This window comes from Amphiura filiformis, chromosome 14 (genome assembly GCF_039555335.1).
Source record: "Amphiura filiformis chromosome 14, Afil_fr2py, whole genome shotgun sequence".
Lineage (NCBI taxonomy): Eukaryota > Metazoa > Echinodermata > Ophiuroidea > Amphilepidida > Amphiuridae > Amphiura > Amphiura filiformis.
The window spans coordinates 60,160,494-60,178,415 of NC_092641.1; the positions used below are offsets into that span (position 1 = coordinate 60,160,494).

The following is a 17,922-nucleotide window of genomic DNA, read 5'->3' on the forward strand; positions in this document are numbered from 1 at the left end:
GACTTGGTAGTACATACATTTACTACTGGCAGCGTTATTGGGACCAATAATCACTAGTCCGAAAAGGGTTACGGTTAGATTAATGTTAGGGTAAGGTTATTATTAGGGTTAATGTTTAGGATAAGGATAGGTTAGGGTTTTAGGGTACATAACGACCCTTGTTGATTGTGTCACGGAGGTATAAGTACGTTAGTGTCATATAGACCTGACGGGGAAGTCCTCTTTTGGTCTATACGCTAGCGCGCTCGCCTCTTAAACCCAGGGTCGTGGGTTCGAGTCCCGGCAGGACCGGAATTGGCTCGAGAAGCGCAGGATACTTCCGTGAGGGGTTTGTGACATAAATGGTGGCAGCGGTGGTCCCTGGTGTTTCTTAACACCAGGAGGATCACCCATCGGAAAGGGTTAGGCGTTCACAAAAATGGCTGGCCGAGTATTCCTTGTATCAAGGACGACCAGTCTGGCCGAGTATGCCTTGTATCAAGGACGACCAGTTTAAACAGAGGAAGTAAGGCGCGAGGATGCGCCTTACGAAGAGGGGGAGCATGTCACGGAGGTATAAGTACGTTAGTGTCATATAGACCTGACGGGGAAGTCCTCTTTTGGTCTATACGCTAGCGCGCTCGCCTCTTAAACCCAGGGTCGTGGGTTCGAGTCCCGGCAGGACCGGAAGTGGCTCGAGAAGCGCAGGATACTTCCGTGAGGGGTTTGTGACAATTGTACCCATTTGGACTAATGACCTGTAAACGATAATCAGAGACCTACATGATGATTTACATAATCTGTTTCGTTAATGTATGATTATTATTCATATAAGCAAACTATTAGATCATTGTATGTCCCTTTAATTTAACTCAAAGTACATAATGTTCCTATCACTCCAACTCTAGGTAAATTGGATTATTGCTTTTCTGTGCAGCGGTATCGGATTTTTCCGAATCCGTCTTGTTAATAGCTTCACCAGACTCCTTCGTCAGTACCGGTTTACCGATAGTAATGAGCTCTTCGTACTTTGTCGATAGTTTCACATCTTGTCCTTGGAATGGTTCTTGATATGCTTCCTCTTTCTCCCGAGTTTCTGAGTTCAACAATGTGTATGTGTCGGGCCTTGGTTTTGGTAGCATAGGTGGTGCATCTTGTGTGTCTAGTCCTGGGTTCAGTTTCTTGACCTTCCGTCTCCAATCCCTTGGGTATTTTGGGTTGCTCATAAACATCTTCTTTCTCCCGAGTTTTTGAATCTAGTTTCATGTAAGTTTGGGGTTCTGCGTACGCTCCTTCTTGTTCACGAGATGTTGAGTCCAATTCCATGTAAGATTGTGGCGCATTGGGTCCATCTGTACCTGTATCACTAGATATGTGAACAAAACAAAATAAAAATGCGAGTTTTATTTTACATGATATGCGCACAAAACGATTGTTCTAGGGATAGTGAAATTGTCGCAGGGCATTCTGATATCTCACACAATTACATACGAATTGATTACATACAAAATATGATAACATGAGCAAATTTGCCAATCCTAAATGATAAACTGAGCTATTGGCTATTATACAACAAAGCATTCTGGCTCTTTTGACACATACTGCAGTTACTGTCCGTTTTCCTATACAAAATACACAGTGCTCTCACCATTGACGCGCGACCTTTACAAATAGTGTATGTTAGAAGTATATTGCATTTGCCTAGTTAACATCACTGTGTGAAAAATAACCGGCCAATATTTAAACTATTCTCCAAACTTCTAGCAAATATATTTCTCTAACATGACCTAAAATTACAGCTAGGTTAGATGTTCAGAAGGGGTCGCACTTTCGTAGAATATGAGTGAGGGCAAAGCATAGCTAGCTCATAGCTAGCCAACTCCCCGTGTTAATTGAATGGGGATTTGACCGAAAATATTGAGCTATATTGGTAACGGACCGCTCCGTTCTGAAGGATGCCAAAAAAACGGTACAAGCTACATTTACACTATTCTATGAAATTCTAGAAAATATAGTTTTGTAACATATCCTAAATTTTTAGCTAATTTAGGTGTTTGGAGAGGGTCGCACTTTTGTGTTTTAGGAAGGATATGTAAACGACAGATAACACCAAAAATATGAAGAAATTATTTCCAAACCGTGTTAAGTCAACAATCATTATGTTGCTCATTTTCAAGAATGCTGGTTAACAAAAAGCAGGCCATTGTCTCATTTCGTGAACAAAGGTCCACATACCATTGTTTCCTTGCGTTTCCTTTATAATCGGTTACCCAACTGAAGCTATAATACCAGCTTTATTGCGATATCGCACATGTAAAACAGACACATGTGCACAAGCAGAGAAGATCCGATTTAATCAGTTGAGCTGTTTCAATGAGTGTTATCTTTGTTTAATAGCTTTTAATGGGGTTTAAGTCCTGCAAAGGTCGAGATGAATTCAATGTAGACATGACTGCATCATGACGGGCTCTCTGCAGCATGACAAACAAAGCAGATCCTATTTTTTTCGCGTATTTGAAATACACACAATGGAAATATTTTCATAGCTTGTTTAATTAATTGATCACATTACTATAAGGTATAACAATGCGTAGAACGCTTCTATTCATCCATAGAACTCTTTATGCAACTAATGTAACTTATTTACTTCGAGATGAGGGTATGTAGTTTAGATTCGGATCAGATTGAGGTCAAAGGTCACACACGAGGATTTTTTAAATGTCCAGTAATGTAATATCACATGGGCGTAAAGGATGCCTAATTTATGAGGTATATGTCAAAATAAGTTGCAGGGTATAATACACATGGGTCAAATTGTCTAAATTCTCCTAATTTAATTTATTTATATAGTATCACATTATTTGTCTTTAGAAAATAATACAAAAAAGGTATAGTTTGCATTTTCTGATAAGTCATCTTTATATTCTATATATCCATAAAGTATAATGTAATTTTGACAGGGCAGGTAGGCCATAATCACGAAATCTAGACATTGTAGATATGACACACTATGCATTTTGTATTTCCTTTTGTCAAGACCTGTAATTTGTGACTATTTGCCCATGTACAATTCTGTTTTTACCCTTTGACCTATGTTAACCTATATCGCATTAATTAGGCATTGTAGATATAAGACCATTGACCTTTTTACTCCTTGGGACACGAGGAAGAATTTGTGATATTTTATAACTTGATTGAAGCATCTAAAATGAAATCCCTTGTGTGACCTTTGACCTCATTAACTCAATTGGCTTAAGGATGCCCGACCGATTTTGAATGTACACACCTCTGGTGTTACTTTTAGGTAGCAACCAGAAGTGTGTACATTCAAAAAGTAAAAACATTACATTAGTACGCAACTTCACAGCCACACTGGCATTTTCCTCGAGTATCTTAGTATAATATTTTTTATAATTTATTGTCAATTTACTTACGTAGAATCACTTTTCTTGTGTCCTATAAATAGAAAATGGACAAGAACGAAAACTATGATCGTATAAAACATTCGCATTAAATGTGTGATACAACGCTTGGGTTGGCCTGTGACTGGTTTTTAGTTAACTAAATTATAACAAAATCGTACAATGCAATTTATAACAAACTAGAATTACAAATTAAATATACTATACTTATTATTAGAATATAAGACGATGTTCTGAATGAGGTCTGTCCTTATTACTACCCGAGCTCAAATAACTGAAACTTTGAAGTGACTATACTATTGCAATACGAATACATGGAAATAGACCAAGTACCCTTTTTATTTTCACCTAATTTAAGTATGAATCGAATGTAATATATAATAGACCTAGCGTTTAAGCTCACCTTTAATTTTCATCACAAATATGCAAATAAGTACAAGTACAATCACACCAATCAGCACCATGATAGCGACGATGATCCCAGTCACAGTCCAACCTGACACTCGGCAAGAAGCTACTTTTGAAAACAATGATAACACTTAATTAAGTGATGGACTGCTGTAATAAAGCCCGAATTTTGACACTACAGACTGTACTATACATTCCTGTAGTCAATCTAGTAAAAATGTATTTTGAGATTTTCTCAAAAACTGCACCATTATTGTATGGTTTATTGCGTTTCGACAGTATTTTTTGTGGGACATGAGAGCACCTCAGACCTATCGAATTGCATTTTGAATACGAAGCATGTCTTTCTGATATCAAATTTTTTTTTGGAAAATCACAATACAGGGTGTATCAAAATGATTGGTACCGGGCTATGTGACATTTTCAAAAATATATCAAAAATATAAAATTGCTAATTAATATAGTTTTTGTACTATAAATAGAAAGGGGCATATGTTAACTTGTTGATCTATTAATATGAAGTTGATAGGTTGATGCATCAGGAAGCTATTGTCATTTAAACGAAGATCGACGTAATCATGGTTTGACAAGATGAATAGGTTCACTGCTTAAACCATTTATTGCATACATACTCTTCAATATCTCGCCGCAGTATACATAACATAAAATTGCTTTACACATGCTTTTAGAAAGATAGTTCCTTAAGTCCCTGCCTTACGACTCTGGCAGTGTGAGGTGAAGCCCTATCTTGAAAGAACTTAACACCTGGGATGGGTCCATTCTGTAACTGCCCATATCAAATTTTGAAGCATTGCAAGTTATAGCATGTTTGCATGGGATTTGCCTTGCTCTTAGAAACTGTCTCCTAAATCTTCTCTGCACTTCTCTATAGCTTCGTGTCGACCAGTAATTCCTAACTATGAATGCACACTGAAGTGTGGAATACTGAGGAGCCATTCCAATAACCTTTACCAGGTCTAAACTAACCTACACTGTCTACAGTCTATAGCCATTCTGCCACACCATCTACTTAGTAATCTCAATAATACAATTTAAATTACCGCCCTGAATGGTGTTGATACACAAACTTCTTTCACCCCACCTAAATTATTCAAGCCAATAATATTACTCTCAAGCAATAAATATTGATTATAACATTTATATATATATTATGAATGAAGAAATAGGCAAGGAAAATATTAAACATTTCTATGATTTTCAACATATCATCCTCACAAGGTATTTGCAGCTTTGAAAATGGTGCGCTACTGATCCAGCTTTACGATGAAAAGTGTAAAAACACCTACTTTCCTTTAGAATCATGTAACTTCTGAATAGAATGTGCTATCTTTATGATCTATAATTCTTAGAGAAGATAAAACTACTATAATTACAAATATTTAAACAATTAACCCCAAACTGGCACAAAAAATAATAAAAAAATTCGGCAAAAAATGAGAAGTCTTCGGTACCAATCATTTTGATACACCCTGTATAATACAAATTTTGTGACAAATTATAAAAATTTGATATTTGTCAAATGTTTGATATATAACAGTCCTCGAAGTAAATTATATAAATCGAATGATATATTCTTAAAGTGTATGTAGCTGGGAGGAAAAGCCGACGGTCAATTGAAAATTTTGACCTTTCATATTGAAGATATGGATTTTATCGCAAAAAGACCTAATTTTTTTTTTAATCAAAAATATCAAATTTCAATGATTTGCCATAAAATGTGTATTAAATTGCGAACTTCAAAAAATCAAAATTATTTGATATCAGAAGGACATTCTTCGTATTCAGAATGCAATTCGATATGTCTGATGTACCGGCTCTAATGTCCCAAAATAAATACTGTCCAAACGTTCATACCACTTCCCTTAAACAATATGTTTACAAATGTTCAGTTGTATTGATTCAGCGGTTCTGATATGAGAAGCAGAAACATAACACTGCTCTATAGGATCTATAGGATAAGAGGGTTCTAAAAAGATTCTAAAAAGGTTCTAAGAACTGTTCTGTAAAAAGAACCAAAACGGTTCTTTAAAGGCCAAAAATGGTTCTGCAAAAAGGGTTACAGAACCTTTTAAAGCATGGATATTTCAGTTTATAAGAACTTTTTTAGGGTTTCATATAGAGGACAAAACTCTTTATATCAAAATGTTACATCAAGGCTTATTACTGAGAGTGTACTTCTGGTTGTGATTACCACAATTCAGCACCTTATCAATTTGTAAGCGCTCTTTAGCAAAGTCATAGTTCATTGAATTAACAACCGTATGACAAAACAGGCGAATATAGTAATTTTTTGCACAAGAATTGCAATTTAAAGAGAATTGGCTATCGTTCATTGAAACGATGCTAGTATATGGACAATGTAAGTGTGCTCTTTCATTTAATGACATAAAATTTGACAAATATTGTAAATAACAGTTGAGGTTTTGACTTTTAAAACCTAAATTTTGGTCAAAAATTGTGCTTGGATATGTCGTTTTTGACAAAACCAATCAAAGATGCCTATTTTCCACTAGATCTCACACAGTTCTTATGATGCTATGCACTCAACTGTGTAGTATAATCACAGACTAAGTAGAGGCTAGACTTGCTGTGCTTGGAAATATCTGTGTACTCGGGTGTATCGAGGTGGAAACTGTGCGTAGATGCATTTATGAGAGATCTCTGTGTGTAGCCAAACCTTTTCATATGTTTTTGCACATCCTCTAATGGAAACCTACCTCGGCCATTTCTTCTCAGCAAAGTCAGCATAATATAATTTATTGTAATATCAGTGCAGGGTATGTTAGATATAAACATTTTGAGTTTTATGATTTCCATAGGATATTTATTGATTTCATGTTGCTTTAAATTAGTTAATGTTTATGATACCTATGTTCATGAATTAATTACGTTTATTTAAAAGCATTTTCCCAATCATCTTCCAGTATAGCCTTCCTAAATTGAATTATTTGTTATGCAACGTACTACTCTACAGCAATACAACAAGAGAATTAATGAAGATTATGAATTTCCTAGAACTTCCTAGAATTTCGCTCATAAAACCTTAAACACAGTATGCCCAATGAAGTGGAATTCACTTAAAAGGGCATTTCGTGATCCACAGCCTCATCCCCCCACTTTTCTCAAAACAAGTTGGGATTTTTATATCACTGGAAACCTCTGGCTACATATTGTTTATGTACAAAATATTTCTTGCAGATTAATTCGTTTAGCAAAGATATCGTGAAATTTGAATTTCGTTCTGGTGCACCAGAACGAAATTACAATGTATTGTCTATGGAGCAGTGTAATACGCATAATCATGCATAACTCGCAAACGCAATATCGGAATCAACTGAAATTTTGGGAATATGCTTTTTTCGTGGATATGTACTGAAAAATGTCATAAAAAGAGGATGCTAGGATCACGAAATACTCCTTTAAGACACCAAAGTAAAAGATAATATTATTCTTAATGATAGTGATTTATCTCATATTCTTTATCTTAAAGTAATTTTCATTGTGTATCTTATTATTTTAAAAGGTTGGTGGTCAGATGTTTTCACATTGTGTTTTGTATTGAGACCAGTGCCAAAATAATCCAATTTTTAGGTAAACTGTACAAGCCGTTTTGATATTAGAAATAAAAACGTGTTTCAGAACAACCCAAAGAGCAGAATGTGTGGTATACCACGATTGGGGATGAGTCTATTACTTTTTCGTTCATGACATCTAAATGGAATATATGGGGGATGAGGCTGTCGATCAGAATGTGTGGTATACCACGATTAGGGATGAGTCTATTACTTTTTCGTTCATGACATCTAAATGGAATATATGGGGGATAATAATAATAATAATATGTACACTTGTAAAGCGCGCAGATCCGCAATAAACGCTCGTGGCGCATACAGAGCAAAACAAAATATACCAGCAGGAAAAATGGAAACAAGGAACAAATGCAATCAACAATAGTACATTTCAAGATACATGAAGTAAAAAATAACATAGTAAACTACAAATTAATCCAGCTCATAAGCAAGTTCGAAAAAATGTTTCTTGAGTGAGGATTTGAATGACTCGATTAGGTCACCCATCTTTGATATAGTTAATATGGTACAGAGTCTATTTGGTTTTGACAGTGTAGGGGTGATGGGCTGTATGTTGACATTTAGGGGTATATTTTGTTGTTGTTGTTCATGTATTGAAATTTCAATCCATCCGGCCTTCCAAGTACCCCCTCATTCAATGTTTGCGTTTGCTTTCAATAAAATAAAGATGAATGAATGAATGAATGAATGAATGAATGAATGCATGAATGAATGAATGAATGAATGAATGAATGAATGAATGAATGAATGAATGAATGAATGAATGAATGAATGAATGAATGATGAATGAATGAATGAATGAATGAATGAATGAATGAATGAATGAATGAATGAATGAATGAATGAATGAATGAATGAATGAATGAATGAATGAATATAAGCAAATTGAGCGCATACCTTTAATGTCGGCGCTCCACGTTGTTGGCGATAATATTGCGGAGATTGGATTGGTTGTCACAACTTTAAAAATGAAGAAACAGTAGTTAGTACAAGGCGCTATGTGTTTGGGATTTTATATTCCTACATTAGTCGAGTTATCAATTTCTAAAATAAATTAGTTTCCTATTTGGTTTGCCGAGAGGGGTAATTTAAGAAACAAGTCGATTGAAACGGTGCAATTTGAAAATGTGGCGTCTGTGCATGAGATACTAGTATTTGACATTTGACCATATTTACTCTATAACTCCTGAACTAAGCACCCTAGTGCAAAATGACAATTGACTTTTTTATTCCTAGCATTAAGAGTAACAATTTGAGGTATATTATAACATGATAGAACAGATATTAACTTTTGGTCCCATTATGACCTTCGACCCCTCGTGGGAAGTATTTGAGCATAGAAAAAGATGGAACCAATTCTAGTTTGATTCTTTGAGGTGTAAGGCTGCCAAAAACATTGGTTCCAGTAATGTAGGAAAACTAGATGCTGAATCAAAAATCACCCAATAGCGCCCTCTACTAAGTACAATGACGAGTTGATTTACAAGACATAGTTTAACTATTTACATCATTAGATCTTAATGTTAACGGAAAGTAAAACGGTTTCTTAAGGAAACGATTATTATGATAATTTTTTTAAGTATCTTTCAGAATGTAAATCAAATAAAGCAAATTCAAAACAATAATAATCTGATTTGTGACGCAAGGTGGACAATAAAATAATACAAAGTCGACACTGCTCAAGCTTGGCACCTCAAAGAACAATTTTAACATTTGAAAATAGTGATTTAGATATTAACAGGCCACCTTATCCGGGGTAAGGCCGATCATTACAAAATGACCATTAAAATGAAATTATTCTCTAAGGGATATAGACCTCAATCTTAGTGGTTCACCTTCAAAAGCGGCTATATCCGCCTCAGCATTTCCGCTTCCTATCTTGTTGGTTGCATTACACCAAATACGAGTTCCAATCTCTACTTCATGCGGAAAGATGCAGTTGTTACCTCTGCACGTTGGAATAATACCATATTCATGGTCTGTAGTAGATACTACAATGACATACTGGTTCACTTCCGGGTTAGCGTCCGATGTACAGAAAATTGTGGAATCATCATATTTTACCAGGACATTCGGATGATCTATTTGAACATGTAAAAATTGACATTATACATGATAGAAGATTCTTTACCTAAGCAGTGATGTTGTGTATAGTTTTGATATTGATGGTTATGTTAGTGTACGTGGTGTATGTTGGGTGTGTGGGTAGAATTTGTTTTGCTGTGAGTGTGGTGTGGGTGTCCACACGCGTAGCGTAAGTGCACGTGTGGAGGAGATGTGCGTGCAGGGGAGGAGATACTGTTTATTAACCTCATTTTATTATTAACAGAGGCAGGTTTAATCTGTTTCAAGTAGAATATCAATAATTTGAAGATATTCCAAAGAGTAGGAAGTAACATTGAACCACTAGAATAATGATAGCAATTTCTTTAAAAAATAATAGCAAATCTCTTTAACTTCCCAAAGGAGCTAAATCCAATGGCGGCCGTTTTAAAACTTTGCATTGGAGAATTTTTAGCGGACAAAATTATGTTGAAAATAGTTAGAATATAAGCTAGAGTTACAAACATAACCATTCACTCGTTAAATGTCATTTAGACTTAAAATGTTAAAATATACCAAAAAATGTGACACAAGGCAGCTATTGGATTTAGCGCCTTTTGGAAGCAAACTATTCAAATAAAAACAATAGCATAAAGGCAATCGTCGTTTTTATGAAAGGTGGGTGGACCGATATTGTCTTATCGTTTCCTACCTTACATTGAAATCTTTCAACAAAATTTGTTTCAACGATTTAGATATTAGAAACCAAAACCATACATGTATAACCCAACGCCCCGTCAGCCTTTTCCCATGTAAAGGAAACATGTCTACAATTATGAGTTTTCTTCATATCTACAATTATGAGTTTTCTTCAAATCTTGCTTTCAGCGAAAAGTGCGGGAATAAGGCTGCCAATCTGTTCACCCACCTTTATAGAGAGTAATAGTTTAATTACTTACACTGAATATTCAATGTAACTACATCTTCTTTGCTCGCTGCTACTTCTTGTCCAGTTGTTACACATCTTAATTGTCCTTTGTTGTATTCTTTACTTGCATTATATTGCAAATTGCTGACAGTATCAAATGTCCCATCACCATTAGATGTGTTACTTTGACTAACACCTGATATAATTCTAATTTCTGATCCGTGCTGTGTTCGATGATACCACCATATATCTACGGCTGGTCTGGATCTTGTTACTGTACACGTTATTTCAATCAGCTGGCCCTCTGTTAGCGTCACCACGGTCGCATCAGCTCCATGTGTACTTATTTTACACGACACGACGGGTACTGAAAATAAGTTGAAATGAATACTTATACAAAAGATTTGTGATTAGCCTCAACTATAGCTGGACCTGCTTTTCGGTGGCGTAAAGAGCCCTTTTCTCCTGTCGTATCATCAAAACACCTAACAAATATCTGATCTTATATAATCATATATTTAACTATAGTCTTTTAAGGACACGGTGGCTCAATTGTTACGGCCTTGGACTCATAATCATGATAATCCTAGAGCTTGCTCGACTTGTGCGGGTTCGACTCCCCGTTCCGCCACCGTGTTGCGCTCTTAGGCAAGGCGCTTTGCCTTACTTGTCTCACCCCACCCAGGTGCAATGGGAAGCTGTTAGGGGTAGTCACAGTTGTTGTACCGCAGATGAACCCTGCGCCATTTGTAGGCAGCAAACGTGGTTCCGACATATTTTAATGACGGCGGAATAAATGTAAAGCTCTTTGGGGTTGTTTACGTCATAAAGCGCTATATAAATATTTACATTTTTTATTTAACATGTTCAACAAATGACATTCAGTTGTGCACCATTTTGACAATCTTATACACCATTTTACATGTCACCATATCGAATAAAAGATTTCATCTACTTACTTCATCAGCATGATCAGTGTACTTCGGTTATATCTATAAATGCGCTTTTATAAATTCGCACGTGACCACCTCCCCGCTGCCATAACAGGTTATAGACAGTAAGTCTCGAAGTGACCTTCTACATAGCGAGTGCTCTTTCTATACATTTGAATGCAAAGGCGGAACAACATGAGACTGCTGTGCAGCAAAATTGTATATTTTGTTCAACTTTGTGATTATATTGTAAACGTTTCCGTCGTTGAATTTTTTTTTTCTGTCTTCAAATACTTTCAAAATGTTGTTTTTGATAACATATTACAAATTCGGAATTGCAAAATGTGTAATAATTTTGCAATTCAATTAATCCCTAAATTTGATGATATTTATTTACAGAGTTCCTATCCCTTTCTGTACAGTGGTCAAAGCATGAGGATTTGGTCACGCTTGCTGGTCTTGGTATGTCGTGCCCATGGGTCACGTGCGTATTTATAAAAGCGCATTTATAGATATAACCGAAGTACACTGATGATCAGGGTCCACATTGAATATTAACATATTCGGTAATAAATAATATTTTTATAGTTCACCTATATCCTTACCTTCCACTGTCCTTGTTGCATATAGTTCGCGTGATAATTTCAAATGACGACATACATAAATACCTTCATCTTCAATTTGTATATCTGTTATGATAAGATCATACAAGTTTGCATTGTCCAATCTAAAATTGTCATATTTCGAGTTTCTGTCTTCCCTCGTTTCATTATAAAATAAAGTGGCTCTTCTTCGCACGCTTAAAGCCTCATCCCATCCTATTGTTCCAGTGGAGCTTTCCCTTCTACATATCAAAGTGTGATTCGATCCTATCAACACAGCTTCTTTGTCAGGACTTGGTCCAATGAACGTTTTACCTTAAAACGCAGTTAAGAAAACATATTAAGAGAAGATATCTTCAACTGTTATTCACAAGATTAAGGTTAGCAGCAACAGTTACTATTGCGATTTGGTAGTTCACAGCATCTTGGCAAATATTGCATTGATCATTTCATAGCGAGCGTGTAGAAGAATTCAAATATCACAATATACTTTTGTAGGTCCTGTGATTCTTTGAGTTATGTTGTAAGGAGGACTGAAACAACAACACTTTTGTAAAACGTACATTAATTAACAACAATAAACCAGGCACGTTTTCAAACTATATGATTTACTTTTGCAAAACATCAAAGTGTTATTTTTCAATAATACATTGATTTAAATAATGAAAATCGATTTTTTCTTTTTTGGCCAACAATACGTCGTGTAGCCTTCACTTGGTTGATTTCAACTATTTTATCTTAGTTTGGACTAAGTTTTTGGATTTTAAAATGAGCAATATTAGAATATTGTTAGAGGAAGATGTTTTGTGAATATGCATTTACCTTTTCCAAAGACGAGTGTAGTTAAGATAATAAACTGAAGGATGTCATTGATACCCATAGTTGTAACTCTATAATCATGAAGATATGTACAAACATGTAAGTAAATATACGAAGGCAGAGATCATTATTTCTAACGCAACATAATCATCACTGAAGTCAACAATCATGACCAATGTCAAATGTATACTTTGTTCAGTGCCACATAGGCGGGTTAAAATAAATCACGAGAAGGCGACGAAAAGATCCTGTTCCTCGACCGAGCGACATTTGAACTTGGGGCCCTGTCACAGCTGCATTATGTAAAATCAGTCGGTCTTTTGACTGTAAAAATGAGAGCGAATGATTTAAGCAAGTGAAAACCTCGCAAAACAATGTGGAAACTGATGTATTTTTGTGACTCTTATGAGTAATTTAGGCTGTCATTTGAAAGCAGAAGAAAAAGAAGAAGAATCCATCCAGAAAACCGAAACAGATTCTACAAAATCTCAACGGCTATGCGGCTTATCATAGCTATTTGCAATAAAATATCAAAAATGTCAATTTAATAGTGATCAGAGTGTAAGATATCAATGTTTGTTACACAAAGGGAAGTAATAACGGTTTCGTTCTTGGTCAGGTTCCGTCACAATACTGTGTAGTCTATGTTAATACAATATCTTGACAAATATTCGACATTTTTTCCCTATGTCCTTGTTGTCCGTTTTGGATGTTGTTCAGGAAGTTGTTTAGAGTCACTAGCAAGCAAAAACTTTGGTGTTCCAATTTAGTCTAGGTGCACCCATTATTTTACTTTAATTGACTCGTCTAAAATGTAGTATACTGCAAAAAATGCGGCATTTCACATCGTTTTTTTAAAATATTTATCTATTGACTGAATTACGAACGGCTGCCCTCTATTGATGGAAGGCATTCTGATTGCAATAAATCGGAATAGCCTTATCACTATAGATGGCGGATGTCATTTGCCGTCTTAGGCCATAGACCAGGATATATGCGGCGCGTAATTTAATAAAATTTGCTTTAAAATAATTCCTAAATTTATTTCTTTTGGTTTTCAGTGTTTTACTCATCTTTAGAGAAACTTTTGTAATTTTGGGGCTTCATGTCTACTTTTGGCAACTCCCTGGATACAGCGAGAGAGCACAATAATATGATGTGGTTGCTCTATCTAACTGTATCCAATCAAACATAGTGCAGTTATACTGCACAGCAAACAAGATTCGACCTTCGCAGTACTTAAACCTAGTTAACAGCAAAATCAATCGATAAAGTTTAGTCTATCCTCCACATTGAATGGTGGACGGCACTTATGCCCAAATATGGCACTTGCCAATCAATAATCACCCACTTGAAATCCCCTGGCTCGCTGCACTGACCAAAGTTATGGACAGATATGTGAGCTGTTTTTGCTGTTATCTGTCATTTACATATCAGGGAGGTACGAACATTTTCAGATGGCCCACATACAGTAGAGTAGCCAGCGGGCGGGGTGGGGCGTTGTTGGGGGTAGACTGCCCCCTGACAAAAAAATGAAAGAAAAAGTGCCCTCTGACCAAAGGGCAAAGGAAAAGAAAAAGGGCAAGGAGCCCCTTTTTCATCAAAATTCACCCCGATCATGGGCCAAAATAGTGTAAAATACAAAAAAATTTTGCACGCTGCGCGCGCACATTGTCACAATAAAGCAAATTTCGTCTCGATCATGGGCAAAAATAGTGTCAAATTCAAAATTTATTGCGCGCTACGCGTGCATATCGCCCAAATAAAGCCTTTTTTGGAAGCTCTAAAACAGTCTCTCTAAAAACAAAAATTTCATGTTGCAACTGCAATTTTTTTTCAGCTGTGCCCGTGAAATTATTTTTCACGGACCAAGAAAGCTGGCTACGCCCCTGCCCACATACTCAGTTTTTAGCCTACATGTCATGTATACATTATTCTTGATTTACCATTTGACAGCAAGTACAAAAAATAACCGTCAAGTGGTTTAGCTTTAATGCCCTTCGGAGGAGAGCGGTCTACAAGTTAGTGATAGTCACTAAAAGTTGCATTCGATTTACACAGGGAATTTTGCAGGCCATGCCGTGCCCAAATATCTAAATTAGCTAAAACGTTAGGACATGTTACAAAACCATATTTCCTAGAATTTCAGAGCGTACAATAAATATTGGCCGGTTGTTTTTCACACAGTGACGTTAACTAAGAAATGCCCTATACCTCTAACATACACTGTTTGTAGCCAGAGTTTGTAGAGGTCACACCTCAATGGTGAGAGCACTGTGTATAGGAAAATGAACAGTAACTGCAGTATGAAGAGGTAACCAAATTCATCTTCATCCTCATCATCCAACTATATAAGACTTAAAAAATGACCATCTTCATTCTTGCCAATCAAATGATTTCATAATATAAATAAGCTCTACTCACCTGACCAGTGAGAGCATTTTGGAAAAGTGATATAGGTAAGCTCAAGCGCAATTGGAAAATCTTGTGAATCTCGCGTAGAACTTAAATAAACAGGGCACAGTAAGAAGAATCGCAGACTAGCACAATTAAACATGAAATTACAATGAAAACATAACTATATACATTTAATAGGCTGGTGTGTTATGTGTTGTTCGTACTGTTTACCCCAACTGCTCATATCCATAAGTATACCAGACTTGAGTCATGTTTATCAGGTACAGTCTGTGTAGCTAACTAGCGCTCGCTCCGTAACCCTTATAGCCAGAGGTCTGTGGTTCAAGTCCCCGCATATGCAGGTGACATACATAGGAGTTTTTTCTCTGGTTTATCTGCCATACATTTATGTTTTTTGCTTTGATTATGACCATCAGATTCACAGTGGGTTTCATGAGTGGAGTTAACATACATCATATCTGGGAAGTGAGAGTATTCTATTCTCACTTTCCTGCATTAGTGTAGACATGTACTGTATGGTACCCGTACCCATGGGTAGGGTACGGGTCCCGGACCATGAGTACAGGTACGGTTACGCGTCCCATGCCATGAGTACGGGTACGGGTCCCAGGCCATGAGTACGGGTACGGGTACGGGTCCCAGTCCATGAGTACGGGTACGGGTGCGGGTCCGAAGTCAAAATAGGGCATGAGTAAGGGTACGGGTCTGGAAATTGGGACTCGAGTACGGGTATGGATACGAGTACGGGTACGGGTACTACAAGTCTGCTGCATGCCACAAATGAAATATCGATTATTTCTGCTTGTTGAAATAAAATAAGTACTGAGTTTGGGCATGTTGGCAGTCGGAAGTGAAAAATGGTGAAATAAAAAAAACACGGAACTTCTGACAAAACTTTAATACAAACCCGTACGATGTGCCTTATTTTGGGAAAAATCTTTCTTCAGCGAACTTCATTAGTTTGGAACTCTAAAAAGGTTAACCTAAAAAAGGTTCACGGGCAGGTACTGGTCTGTAAAAATCAAGACACAATTGAAGACCTGAGCACAAGAAGACCGTAAGTCCACTTGGCCCCTGAACATGTATACACTAAAGTTGCGTATAGTTTCGTATAGTTTGGTAATGTTTTATACATGTTCAGGGCCAAAACAAATCTCTCACAACCTTTCATGATGTTTTCATCCTGAAACTATACGTAACTTTAGTATATAAATGTTGAGGGGCCAAGTGGACTTACGGTCTTCTTGCGCTCATGTCTTCAATTTCATGCCTAATTTTAACACTGGATTTTTTTAAACGGGTATATCCAAACACTATTAGTGAAAAAGCATATAATGTTTTTTTACTTGACCGAGAAAATTAAATTCAAAGCAAACAGTGTATCTCACATGTTGATTAAAACAAGTCTCGATCGACTTTATTATTAAATATTATTTCTCGAACAAACAAGGCGAGAATGTAACATGCTCACTATCATTAAGTTGTGATCCACCGAGCATGAATAATTAAAAAAAGGCCTACATTTCCAGAGATCTCCTTCATGGTTCAATGCTTGCTAGAGTTAAGAAGATTAATTTTATTATTGTCTATTCCAGCTCCAGTGACACCTCGTGCATTTTTCCTGGGTAGGATTAGGCATTTTTACTGGAGGGGCATGAAAACTAGCACTGCACTCCTCTTACATTGGTTTTTCAAAGTGAAATGCTAATTCCCATTTCAATGCATCCAGAGGCACAGGGAAATTAATGAGGTGTTGCTAGAGCTGGAATAGATAACATTTAATCAACTGGATTTCAACTGGAATAGTCTGGGGCGTAGCTAAGATTTATTTTGGGGGTGGTCGGACTTTGAAAAAGTGGATATTTGTTCCCAAAAGTGGACCTGTGCGCAGAATGTTGGACTTTTTTTTACTAAGACAACATAAAGATCCTATTTTTTTTTTTTTTTTTTTTTTGCTATGTTCGCAAATAGACACATTTTGACTTTTTGACCGGAAAACCATAAAAACATGTTTTTTTCCTCTCACCTGTAACCCTCGCAAAGTGGACTTTTTGCTTTTGCCTTTGGCGATTGGCTATTGGTTATTCCCTCTGGCTACGCCCCTAGGAATAGCCCAATGCTGTTGAATGAAATGAATGTCATTCTGTCATTTAACACCAGCCATTTCTACTTCATTTATCATATTAATTTTTAATATAAGTAGGCAAGACAAGTCATATGTTTAATAATTCAAGTGAGTCCTTGTATCTGCAACATGTTATCCTATAGTCACAGGCTACGTAGCGTGAAATACCCAAGTCAGATGTCCCATTAATTTACAAATATTATTTTCGCTCCTTAAAGGCCTATTCAGTGATTTAATCGTTCGGACTGGTAAAAATCATCAAAATTCAGTTTTTTTGCACCTTTTCTAATAGCATAGATGTGCTAACATAGCCTGCTAGTGGTTAAGCCGAAAGAAGTGTATTAAAAGATAAAATAGGATATTTTACACGAATCTAGCTACATGTATTTGAATGCGGCTTTAACTTTGTCAATACTGCCATGACTGCTGTTTTCCTCGTTTTTTGCAAAAAAATACCTAATGCCAATGTTAACGACATATTCTTCACTTTTAAGCAATTTATACACATTTTTTTAAAAATATTTTGCTGAGATCACTGAATGGGCCTTTAATAAAGTACTTTTTACCGCCGTCATCGTTAATATTGCGAGTATTTAGTATGTTTCTAGGTCTTGTTTTGTTTGTTTGCTTGATTG

The 17,922-nt window shown here is 36.2% G+C and overlaps 1 protein-coding gene across 2 annotated transcripts; it reads right to left on the reverse strand.

The window, feature by feature from the left end:
- Positions 1–714: 714 nt before the first annotated feature.
- On the reverse strand, positions 715–13,253 carry LOC140170388 (cell adhesion molecule 2-like). Of its 2 annotated transcripts, none has more exons than XM_072193767.1 (8): positions 12,748–13,253; positions 11,929–12,240; positions 10,423–10,758; positions 9,256–9,501; positions 8,318–8,380; positions 3,805–3,915; positions 3,414–3,435; positions 715–1,345 (listed from the first exon to the last, which is right to left on the reverse strand). In XM_072193767.1, the coding sequence occupies exons 1-8, from the start codon at positions 12,803–12,805 to the stop codon at positions 982–984; spliced, it is 1,512 nt and encodes a 503-aa protein (XP_072049868.1). In that variant the 5' UTR covers positions 12,806–13,253; the 3' UTR covers positions 715–981. The 2 variants fall into 2 exon arrangements, with proteins under 2 accessions (XP_072049868.1, XP_072049867.1); XM_072193766.1 differs by having other exon boundaries at positions 3,805–3,918.
- Positions 13,254–17,922: the final 4,669 nt, after the last annotated feature.

Coding starts and splice junctions, on each gene's coding strand:
- LOC140170388 (XM_072193766.1), bottom strand. CDS start 12,805: ATGGGTATCAATGACATCCTTCAGTTTATTATCTTAACTACACTCGTC. Junction 3,919..8,317: donor GTGGAGCGCCGACATTAAAG/GTATGCGCTCAA, acceptor TGTTTTCAAAAG/TAGCTTCTTGCCGAGTGTCA. Junction 1,346..3,413: donor CACAAGAAAAGTGATTCTAC/GTAAGTAAATTG, acceptor TCACATATCTAG/TGATACAGGTACAGATGGAC.